Source organism: Rhinolophus ferrumequinum, chromosome 24 (assembly GCF_004115265.2).
Source record: "Rhinolophus ferrumequinum isolate MPI-CBG mRhiFer1 chromosome 24, mRhiFer1_v1.p, whole genome shotgun sequence".
Taxonomy (NCBI): domain Eukaryota; kingdom Metazoa; phylum Chordata; class Mammalia; order Chiroptera; family Rhinolophidae; genus Rhinolophus; species Rhinolophus ferrumequinum.
In genome coordinates, this window is record NC_046307.1 from 19,035,724 (window position 1) to 19,047,796 (window position 12,073).

The 12,073-nt window shown below is 42.1% G+C and overlaps 1 protein-coding gene across 2 annotated transcripts in view; it reads right to left on the reverse strand.

The window, feature by feature from the left end:
* Positions 1 to 4,583: 4,583 nt before the first annotated feature.
* The window catches only part of PRELID2 (PRELI domain containing 2), a 58,018-nt gene continuing 50,528 nt past the window's right edge, over positions 4,584 to 12,073 (reverse strand). Inside the window, exons 6-7 of one of the 2 annotated variants that reach the window (XM_033096820.1) lie at positions 11,335 to 11,404; positions 4,584 to 6,835 (exon numbers count right to left, since the gene is read on the reverse strand). In XM_033096820.1, coding sequence (XP_032952711.1) covers positions 11,345 to 11,404 — 60 coding nt within the window. In that variant the 3' untranslated portion in view covers positions 4,584 to 6,835; positions 11,335 to 11,344. Of the gene's footprint in view, positions 6,836 to 11,334; positions 11,405 to 12,073 lie in introns of those variants that run through there. The other variant, XR_004422000.1, reaches the window with a different exon arrangement.

Below are 12,073 nucleotides of genomic sequence, written 5' to 3' on the forward strand. Positions count from 1 at the left end.
CTGGAATGGTTCCAACTGCAATCTGATGCATAGTTTAATTCAATTTAAAAGTGTAATTAAAAAGGGGAGCCACCCTAGTGCCTCAAATGTGACTGACTCCAAGTTTTGCAAGGGCTTTAGAGCCGATCACCAAGATACAGGCAGAAAAGTTGCACAGAACTTGTTTCAGCTCTAATCTATGGATATGTTCAGAGGGGAAAAGAAAAAAAAAAAAAAAAAGAAGACCTGAACTGAGGTACTCTGAATTTCCATGCCATATCCTCCAATTGTCTGAAATGTCATTTCAGACAGAAAAGGTTTCTTCATAGTCAGCCTTACCTATCAGTGACAGGTAGGACCTTGGTAAGTTTTTTTTCTTTCTTTCTCCCCTTCCTTACCCCATATCTTGTTTCCATTTACAATAACCATACTCTGTGGTAATTCATTCATTAAATTATTTCTGGCTGCTTTTTGTATGTCTCCTGTCTTGAGGACCACGGGAATTTTTTTTTCCTTTGGACTGATTGACAAGAATGACTTGGGTTTTGTTGAAACTAATGACTACATCCTTAAACAAACACAAATAACAGAGGAGCTTCAGTCCAGACCACAATTTCCCATCAACCTTTCAAGAAATTGTCAATGCGGTAATTTCAAAATTTGAACAACGGATGGACTTTTGAATTTAGAGAGATTCCGAAACCCAAAGTGGGGGGCAAAAAAAAACATACAACTAACTGAAGAGTGAGCATTTTCTCATTTGTCATGAGATCTCAAAGTTCATCGTGGCACTGACACAAAGAAGCAACGATTTCCTCAGCAGCCTAACAGATGGCAGGCACGAAATGGCTCTAACCCTCTCCGACGATGCTGGAGAATAGCTCCGCGGAGTTCAATTTAACAGGATGGTGGCTATTTTCTCTCGGCCGCCTCCTGCACAGCATGCCTGTCCAGAGCTACATCTTAAGGTCCAGAAACAGTTACTCAGGTTAACCCTTCGAGATGAGCAAGCGTCTCAAGTGACTATGGGATTGCTTTTCTGCATGGAACTCTGTCCCAAAAAACACAACTCAAACATCTGATCATAAAGCAGGTTGCCTGCACGTGGTGGAGAATTTCCAGCATCTCTTTTCTACTATTAGCATTTAAGAGACACTGAGCACTTTTTTCTTAGAGAGTGAATGATATTTTTCTGAAGGGCTGGAGGCAAAACATTAGGAAAGAGCCATCTCCTATTGCAAACTCCCTCCTCTAATAGCTTCTGAGGGTTACCGCTTACATGAGAACAGACATTACTTCTGAAGTTGATCAGAATCACTGCTCACAGCTTCAAGATAACCTGGGGAGCTTTACGCAATCCTGATGCCAGGGCTGCAACCAAGAATCTCAGGGTGGAACCCAGGCATCAGTATTTTTTTAAAGCTTCCCCTGGTATCCCCAGGAGCTTCCAACTGGCAGTCAAAGTATGCAAGAGATAGTGCATTTTACATTTCAAATTCTGCATTTTAAATATCTATAAATTGTTTCTGTAAGTTAACTTAATTTCAGAGTCCCTACCGTACTGGGTTTGTCATTCTTAGAACTCCACCTCTCTACCTGCCTTGATCTTTCCGAGGCTTGTGTTAAGGGTTCTGGGGTTTGCAAGGTTGGCCCACGCTAGTTAGCACGCCCCGCCCAGACATCAGGAAAGCAGGCGCTCATACTGCAAGCCCTGGGTTCAGGGATGTCCTGAGACCAGGTTGTAATAGTCAGAACTGTCTGAAAGTAAAAGATGTTTATGCCTGAATACCGTGTACCCTGCAATCGCTGTGCACTGCGGAGCTGCTACGTGGCTCAGAAGAGGTGGTCTCATGCAAGCCAGCTCCACGCTTCTGTATGTAAGGCCGGGCCTAGAGAGAACCAGCTCTTCTCCAGGTATCATGAGCCTCAGAGAACCAGGTATGACACGCCCCCCACTAATTCAGACATTATCATCCACAACTGTGCCATCTGCGGGTGAGGCTTTGGGGCCACCCAGTTACACATTCTGGTGATGATCTCTCCACTGTGCATCCTGTGCTGATGTTTTCTGCATCCATTAAATAAGTAATCATTGTTTGATTTACCCAACGGGTAACTATGTCTGGTCTTACCGCCAATTGGTGCCCATTCCTGCCATCTGTCAGTATAATGATGGTGCAAGCCTTCTGGAAACCCACTGGATCAAGTCAAAAGAAGACAAATCCTGCCTTTCTCTTGCACACAGTAGGTGCTCAGTGCTAGTTAAACTAAGGATTCTACCCTTAACGGCACCCAGGCTCTAATAAAAGAAAGGCAATAGGGTTTGGACAAGGCATTTTGATAACAGGGCACAGAAACCCAAATACATTCAAGTGAAAAAAAGATCAAATGAGAGGATAAAGACAAATCCATGGAAACAAAGTACAGAATGTACAAGGTATAATAATAAATAAACAAAATACAGTGAATGTTTAAATTAAAAATAAATTTATTACAGTAAAAGACACATTGCCATTAATCCCCCTCAAAATACTCCCCCTCGCTTCATACTTATCCCCTCGTTCTTGCCACTTTCTGAAGCAGTTCTGGAAGTCCTCTTTCGTGAGTGTCTTTAGTTGCGCTGCCATAGCTACTTCGATGTCTTGAATCATTTTGACTTTGGGGAAGATCCAGAAGTCGCAGGGTGCCAGATGCAGTGAAAAAGGTGGATGAGGACACACTATCATGTTTTTATTTGACAGAAATTGCCCAATCAGAAGCAATGTGTGACATGGAGCATTGCCATGATAGAGGATGATTTATAGCCCACTTTAAAACATACCTTCTCTCAATTGTAGCTCACACCCGACTGATTGCACCGAACAAGTTGAAACTTGTCACACAGTTACTAAGGTTTGATGCGCAGCTTCCCGTATTGAAGATCCCTGCCTTTCCGTTGGATGGCACTCGGCAGCAGCATTCACTGTATTTTTCTATCACACCTCGTAAGTTTCACATTACAGAACTACACATATAAACACACTAACATGAATGGGGGAGAAAATGGCCTAAAAATCAAGAGAAACCACTTGTAGCCAGATGTCCCTTACCTTGAGGTCACGGACGTGACAACTGCAGTTGGGGATCAGGAAGTAAGTTAGAAAAGGGTAGTGGAGCCACTAAAATAATGTCACAAAGTCAATGTGGCAACATTTATTCATTTAACTGCTGGAAAAGCCCCTCAAAGCCTCACTCGAATTCTGTTTACTATTCCTTGACATACAGTATACAATTACATGATTTCCCGGCTCCATACAGCAAATGAGAGGGAAGTTCCTAGAGTGTTGGCAGAGAGGAACAACAGATAACTGTGAGGGAAAAGGAAAACTATAAAGACCACTGCAAATGGCCCCTCAAAGAACAGAGCCTTTGGGGGTCATTCATATAGGAGCTTTAATAAATCTAAACAGGACCTGAAAGAATTCAAAACATAAATAATAACCCTGAAAAGACTTCATTACCTTCAGCAGATTCTGGTTTACAAGGGCAGGAAAGTATACAGTAAATTAAAAAAGCGTTCCATATAAATGATTGAAATAAAGCAAAAAAGGTGTGCAACTGAAAGGAATAGCCTTGTGGTTGTCCACACCATTCATGTACCGCATAATGTCTGATAAATGAGATATTACTACAAGCAGACTACTGAAACAAATGCACAAAGCAATTTATATAAAAAATACAGCACCTTTTTGTTTTAATCCACATATGACTGAAACCATAAAAGCCCCTTCGTGGCCAAAGCACCTCGATTGTGTAGGGATAGCTTAAGTCAGCTTCTCTCTGCGTAAGAACTTTATATTGTGTTCTGAGTGATCAACTGTATTGATCAACAGGCCCAGCTGACTGCAAAACCTTCATAAGTGATAGAGGCTAAGGAGCCCAAAAACAGCTCCGCTAAATCGGTGTTTCTCAGAATATGTGTCTGTGAAACAGCACAACTGAATCTCCTGGTAAACTTATTTCAAAATGCAGATCGCCAGGTGCCGACTGAAAGGTCATGAAGCAGAAACACCAGCAGATTTCTGGTCCCAGTGGAAGTCTAGGACTCACTGTGGTGAATCATCACCTTGAAAGGTGGGCTCCGAAACCCAGTCAGGAGGAGGCTGACCAGGTCTGTGTATCAACCCTGGCCCAGCCTTGTTCCTAATCTGCCCAATGAGGCTACACTCCTGGTTCTGACATTTCTTACACTGGACTACAGATAAAAAATAAAATTTAAATGTGGGCTTCTAAATGTTTTACCACGGGGAAAGGATTCTGACACATAATAAAAATGAACTCTAACAAGCCCTAATTAATTTTTAAAAGAGCAGAAGATTTTTCAGCCATAGATAAGAAGCCAGAAGCAACGGATGCCTGCAGGAGAAAAAGGGAGGGAAGGAAAGTGTCTGATGCAAGTCCAGAGAATTATGTGGAAATGGGAGGAAAATACATTCAAAAGCAGTACTGGAGGAGAGGCAGAATGCGGCTTACGTCCGGTTTACGAAAATGCAATCTATTAAATATTAGCTGGGAGGCTACTCAGGCTGGTCCTTAACACTCCTGAGGCAGACACTGAAAACTACTGGCAAACAATGTTTTAAACAATTTTGAACTTATTGCCAACATGCAAAAACTGGGAGATTTCTTTTCTTTTTAAATTCTCTCTTTTCCTGAAAAATTGGAAGTTGGAAGAACTAGAAGAAAAACCAGCCACATGGCAACACCGTGCTGGATCCAGGCAGCAGCTGTCCACCTTTCGCCAAGCACACGCGCTCCCAGGATCTGCCCAGTGGTCACCAGCCTGCTTCACCCATCAGATCACCTGCCGGACCCCCACAGGCATTTGCATCAGCCACCCCAGCTTCAAGGAATTAAGGCAAAAATCCAGCCTCTCCGAGCTTCACTATTTTTCTTTCTCACAAAAACTCATACTACAAAGATCCTTTCCTACCTCAGAAGTATTAAGAAAGAAATCAGATAATGTCTTCAAATCACCTAGAATTCATGGTAGTGTTGTCATCTTTAACTACCCATGGGAATCACCTAGGCCCCTTTAAAACTACTGATGCCTGGGTTCCCCCCAGAGATTCTGATTTATTGGTCTGGGACGTAACCTGGGCATCCGGATTGCACAAAGCTCCCCATGTGGATCTAATGGACCTCAGCCAAGACCGAGAATTCTCCTGCCTTCAGCAGAGGCAAGTTGTTGAGTATGAAGAATTAAGTTTATTCCAATGTCAACCTCCAAATACAAATTTCTTGCCTGTCACCCCCGTGATAAATCACATCGTCTCTTATTTTGGGAAGTGGGCTATTATTCCAAAATCCTACAAAATGCCATTTACAAATTGGAAAAGGAGGGCAAAGTGTGTTCTGGTTTCTACCATTATTTTTTCCCTTCAACACAAGTGAAGAATGAAACACTAAGGAAATAAGGAAAAATTATCCCAAGACACAAAACTCAGGCAATGCAAGTAGCTCAAATACACTAAGAAGAGGCTCACAGTAGCAGACTTGTATTTTTAAAAAAAATACAATTGCTTTGAAATTCATCAATACACTAAGTGGAAAGTCTTTCAAATATTAAAAAAAAAAAAAAAAGAAAAGAAAAAATGTCCCCAAGACTTTCCAGCAATGGCCCAATTTTTATCTTAAGATGAATTCCAAATTATTGCCTCTCTTCAAGCTTTCTGTTAGGTCACGCACATTTATATTTTGGCTTCCGATCATGGGAAATGTAAACTACTGTCATCTAATTTTCAAACAGTAATACCACCTTACATTACATTTGAAAAGCACATTTTCAAAATGGTTTCACATGATAATAATGGCTCCTATTTACTGGACTTCTACTAGGCACCAGGAATGCTAGGAAAGATATATATATATATTCCAAAATCGGTCCAACGACTGCACAGTTAATTCTACCACCCCGTTTTACAAATTTTAAAAAATGAATTTCAGAAAGATGCAAAATTATGTACTAGTGTGCTGTGGGTGGCAATGCTTAGATTCAATCCCAAGTCTGTTTGATTCTCAAACCTGGGCTTTTCACGCTAAATTACCTTGTTTTAATCATCACAACCCACAGGTAGAAAAATCTGTACCCGATTACCCTCACTTGCCCAGTGAAAAACAGAGAGGTTAGGGTCTGCTGCGCATCTCAGAACAACTTAGCAGGAGCCAAGACTATAACGCGCCTTCCTCCTCTCCATCCCATAATTTTTCACAGGTCAAACCACAGTCCACGCATTACATTATGAACGCTATACTGATGGCAGTGATGTAGTACTTATGGGTGGAAAGCAAATGCTCCTGATTTCTGAGAAGCTTAAAAATTATTATAAATGTGGCTTAGCTTCAACTCAGGTCTGGAACATTCCTGTCCGTTCCAGGCTACCGGCTAATCAGGTATCGGGTTCCACTCCTGTCTTTGTCCCAGAATCCTCTCATGAATCCTCCAGGCAATGACGCAGATAACATAGGGGCACGAGCACCACTCTCCAGGCCTGTCCTCGGCTGCCCGGACACCAGACAACCAGCAGGATGCCCTGAAGACAGGCGACATCGCCTGCTCTCGGTTTCCCCTTTAAGTGTATAATCGTAAAGAGACTGTGTCATAAAAAAATCCAGCTAGAAAAGTTTCAGCTCCATGAGTGCCGCTATTTGAGGCTGGCTCCCAGGGGAGTGTATCATTCCACGTCCTGGCAGGAGGGTCTCCTCTTCTTTAAGCTGCCGACACTGCAGCTTTAAACCTGTATTTTGAAAACAGTGTCTTTGATGTGTTGTGTCCGAGAAGTGACTCTCGAGCGAAAGTGGACACAACCCAGCTCCCCTGCAAGAGAAAGCAGACAGGCTTTATCACCTCATAAACATGTCTCACCAATCAATACTCGTTTGTCGACTTTGCTGCAACAACTCTTAAGGGCCACTTGAGTTCTATGGCTATGGATAATTCTTGAAGAAACAGTATCTCTGCGTCCTAATGATCTTTGAACAAAGCAAGCACCTCATTTTATTAAGTCCAGCTACCTAAAGGAGCTGGTTCAAAGGAGAGTTAAGAAAGAGCTGAAACTGAGGTCTTAATCATTTCTATGTGAAAGACCTCTGCTATGTTTGCCAACCTCACCAAGCCCTGTCTCCCAGCTGCCGGCAGCAAGAACAAACACATGCGAGGGCTATTTGTCCTACTCAAAAATGACAGGAAATCTAACCAATGGACATGTCAGCAGCAGCACCACAAGCACATTGGTTAGTGAGACTTATGCACCTCCGGTTTGGCTCACGACAGAATCACCTTCTAAGCTTTCTAACTGTCAAATGCCCACTTGGATATACAGGCCAGACAGAGGGTTCTGGGGCATATCTTTAGGGCTAGGTACCATACACAACGTGGTCACAGTCTGTGGGGGTTTAAATTATGCACATTTGAAATGGGCCATGTTATAGGAATATTAAATAACGTCTCCTACACGCATTTGTGGGAACCCCACAGAATGTTGTTGCTGTTGTTTTTTAAAGTAAGAATTGCAGAAGTCCAAAGCTGGCAAACGGAGGACATTGTTGCCAGCATCTGCACTATGGCCACAACCCAGTGATAATGGGATCTGCCACACAAAATGCCTGCATTTCCACTCTATTATGCACGTGTGTTGGAACTTTATGAGCAATTTGAATGATCATTGCTGCCAGTATTTTATCTTCATTGTTGTGATCATTTCAAGGCTTCTGTATGCCTTAAACTATAGCATCATCCACGCGGTGATATTAGAGCTACTGCAGAGAAAATAAACTGTCACACTATTAACGTTGGAATAGAGAGGTACGATGTGATCAAATGCTAGATAAAAAAGGCCAAACCATCACCACAAGGCGCCCTGATGTTAATTTAGGAGGGGGCACGCTCTAACCCAGGACAGAAAACTTTTTCTTAAAGAATCGGATAGTAAATATCTTAGGCTTTGTAGTCGGTAAGATATCCATCACCACTATTCACTCTGCCGTTGTAACTAGAACACAGCCAGGAGCATAACTGCCTTCCAGTAAGTTTATTTACAAAAGCAGACAGCCGGCTGGATTTGGCCTGCAGGCTATAGTTGGCCGATCCCTGCTCCATAGCTATAAAGGTAATTCCCCCACCCCTTTCTTTGAATATAGCGTGTTACAGCTCATAAAAACAGCAGTTCTCCCCCTTAAAACTATTCTCCTATTTTTCACAGAGCTAATTTTGAGAAAATGAAAAGTTCCATTAAAACGTCTACACTTCAAGCTTGCAAAAACTTTGTAAAAATAGACAAGAAAATGGGATAAACATGGGAAGCAATAAACTAGCAACAACACTGCAGCAACACAAAGCCTCAAAATGTTCTGTATCATGTTTTTGGTGACGCTTACATAGCTGTATATACCTGTCAAAACTCACCAAACTGTGTGCTTAAAACTGATCAATTTAATGACACAGATAATATTTCAATGAAGCTGATTTTGAAAAAAGCGTAAAGCTTCAGCAATAGCCTCTATCTAATTTGTAGTAACTGTAGAGTTCTGTGGTCAGAATACATACCCCTTACTTTACATTCGTTCCTCTGAGAAAACTGCTCACACGCTATGAGTTTGAATGTAAATCTTTCAGGAACTCGGTTGCATTAAATGCAACTGTCCTGCACTGAATTTCTGGTAGTATCCAGACCTCAACCACTTCACTTAAGAGAGGAGAATAAGTTGGTTTTTAGAAACAGCACAAAGCCCGGAGTTCATGGCTTAGCTCTCAAAACAAACAAACAAACAAACAGAACAAGAACATGGGTAATTGAAGACAATGAGTAATATTTGTTTAATTTCCTCATTTTCACTAGCAACACTTAAATCAAAAACACAACTTGCTGAGTTAAAACACAAGTCGATGTGAGTCTCATCTCCTTTTCTTTTTTTACATTATCTATCTTTTTTCAGTTACAAATGACATGCAATATTATTTTAAAGTGTACAGCATAGGGGTTCGCCCTTTATATAATGCATGCAGTGATCCCTCTGATTCATCTAGTACCCACCTGGCTCTATACATAGTTGTTGCAACATTATTGGCCATGTTCTCTGCGCTGTACTTTACACGCCCGGGACTACACTGTAACTACCAATTCGTACTTCTTAATCCCTCAGTTTTTTCTTGTCAGTTGTCTTTGCTGCAGTGTGGAGCCTGTCCACATTCAAGCAGCAACAAAAGGCAAGCAAGAAGAGGCTGAGACGCTCACGTCAGGAGAAAGCCACACAAAATCATTCCTCTGATTAATCGAAAGTCAACAGAATACATGACAACAATGCCAAATCCCAGGTAGTAGCTTTCTCAGTGCCCCTGCATTTAACCTGTCTCCACTCAGAGATGAGAACTCACTTAAAGCCATGGTTCGCAAAGTGCAGTGCCTGAACCAGCAGCAGCACCACCTGGGAAACGATTCGAAACACAAATTCTCAGGGTCCACCTGGACCTACTGAATCAGAAACTCTGGGGGTGGGGACCCACCACTGTGTTTTAGAAATCCTCCAGGTGATTCTGACACGCACTACCGCTTCAAAATCACTAGCTTAAAGTTTAAAAACCAATATATACTTTCCCCATGTCAGCGGTGTCCCCTCGTTTCCTTTGTATTTAAAAGAATTTGTGACCATATTTCATCAGCCACCCTTGTTTATTTTTATTTTTTTTCCAAACTTATTTATTTAAGTGTGTTTTTCCAGGACCCATCAGCTCTAAGTCACATAGTTGTTCCAATCTAGTTGTGGAGGGTGCAGCTCACACTGGCCCACGAGGGGATCAAACCGGCAACCTTGTTGTTGCGAGCACTGCACTCTAACCCACTGAGCTAACCGGCCGCCCCCTCCCCTTGTTTTCCTGTTAAATGCAGAGCTGACTTTAGATCCCACTCTTCAGGGTAAGACGAACTCTGTGCCCAAGTACACAAACATTGGAGGTGCTTAGTGAGCTTCAAAAAAATACCAGCCTGAAAAGACAGGGAGATCTGGCCAAATTCTTCTCTGTAACTTTTCAAAGCACAGAGTAGATTATAGGAGCACACAATGTTTAGATTCCATTCCAACATTTTTGAGCACCTGCCATGCACAGTGGCTGCGCTAAATGAAATTATCTTGTTTCCCCTTTGCAGTAATAAATAAATCTATTATTATGTGTAAAGTACACAGAGGCTTAACATTAATTAGAGTGGAGTCTAACCCGCAAACAAGCAGAAACACTTTATAATTCTCAAATTCTCATTCAGAGGCATGACCAGCATGCTTTGAACATTGAGATATTTGCATATAAATGTTCCTTTTGCTTCTTCTTGGGTTAATTGTTCTCATAGTTTACTGTATATCACAATTAGAGTACCAGGTTGCTTGTACAGAACCCTGTGTACTATAGTTTTAAGCCAATAAGAGGAAATTTGAGGTCATTCTGAATTACCCAAAACAGTGTTTGCTCTACTTGAAGGTCTTACCTTCCCTCAGATGTTAACAATCTAAGTCCAATAAATTTTACAAGATGTAAACCCACTGTACTCATTTATTTTAGGCTTTGATTCTCTCTTAAATAACTTTGTGCTTGTACCCTTTCCACTATAAAGACCATGCTTGATGTAGACAATAAAAACTTAAAGAAAAACCTTTATGTAAGTCTGAAATCCCCTGCTATCTGTTAACCTCGCATCACGTTCCCTAAACTAGAAGTGGCATGTGCTCCTGCACAATTGCTCTTTCTTCCATCCTGTGCTCATGGCAGACATTGCTAATCAATGACGGCACTCTTACCCAGAGCCTGAGAATTATTTTAAGGCCTCAGAATCCTTCTCAACAGCATTTCAGGCAGCCATTCTTAATCAATGGGACTACATTATGACGGATAAAATACATTTCTTTCACTGGCCAATCAACAGGCCCCATTCTGGTTTTCCTCCCTGCTCCAAATGTAGCTTTAAACCCCTCCTTTCATTGTTCACAGAACAATAAAATTAAGCTCCAGTGATTCCCGAGCTGCAATCTCCGCAAATCTATGCCGCCTTGAGAGTTGCAATCATGTTGGATTGTGCTGAGCAGTTTAAACCATTTGAATGAAGTTGTAACCCAGCACGTAGTATGAAACTGCTCTGGAAAAAAAAAATCAAAGAACCAAGTAAATAAAGCTACAGAACAGATAAGGAAACACCTGTGAGGCAGTCCCCTGTGCACATAACTGGGAAATGCGTAGCATGAAAGCCCAGGGAGGCAGATGTATAACACCAAGCTGATAAGCATAAAAGCACGGCCTGAGTAACTAATTCTGATTTGGCTTTTGGTACTCACTGCTGCTTCTTTATTCGGCCGAGGGGGCACCACACTGTTCCTTTAGCAGCATCTCCATTATTCTAATTCCCTATTGAGAGAAGAAACAAAAATCAAAATGCCGTATTTCATGGACAAGCACCTTTACATTTATCACAACCCTTCCCCTTCAAGGAATTCAAGTCATGGCCATATATTCATTTCAGAGAAGCAGGCTCATAGTCACACCTTACATTTTTATAATAGTCTACTCATCGATTTCACATACGTTATCTCCACGTGTGCTCAGAACTACTCAGGGAAATAAGGCAGAGTTTAGGGTCTTCATTTTAAACATAAGGAAACAGCCCGAGAGAATTTGACGAACTTCTTGAAAGTGGCCCAGCTACTAAGTGGCATTGCCAGAGCTGGAATAATAATGGCCATAGTTAATGTGTATTGAACACTTACAGATGTGCTACATTCACTGCTAAGGTTTGATGTGCCTTATCCTGGGTAGTGGGTGCTGGGTGCACTGTCTCAGGCACTCCTTCCAGCCATCTGCCAGCACTGTGGGCTGCTGACAGCAGACAGCCACCCTCAGCCAAAGGGAGCTGCCTTACCTGAGGCTATGTCCCCTCTCCACGTGTCATCCACATCCAATGATTGGTGGATACGGGGGTCTGAAGGCCTGGCCCCCTTCCCTCAATTCGAGGTAACTCTGAGGCGCATCCCATCTCCAGCTCCCCAAGGGATCAGCGGAGACCTTCATCACAACTAT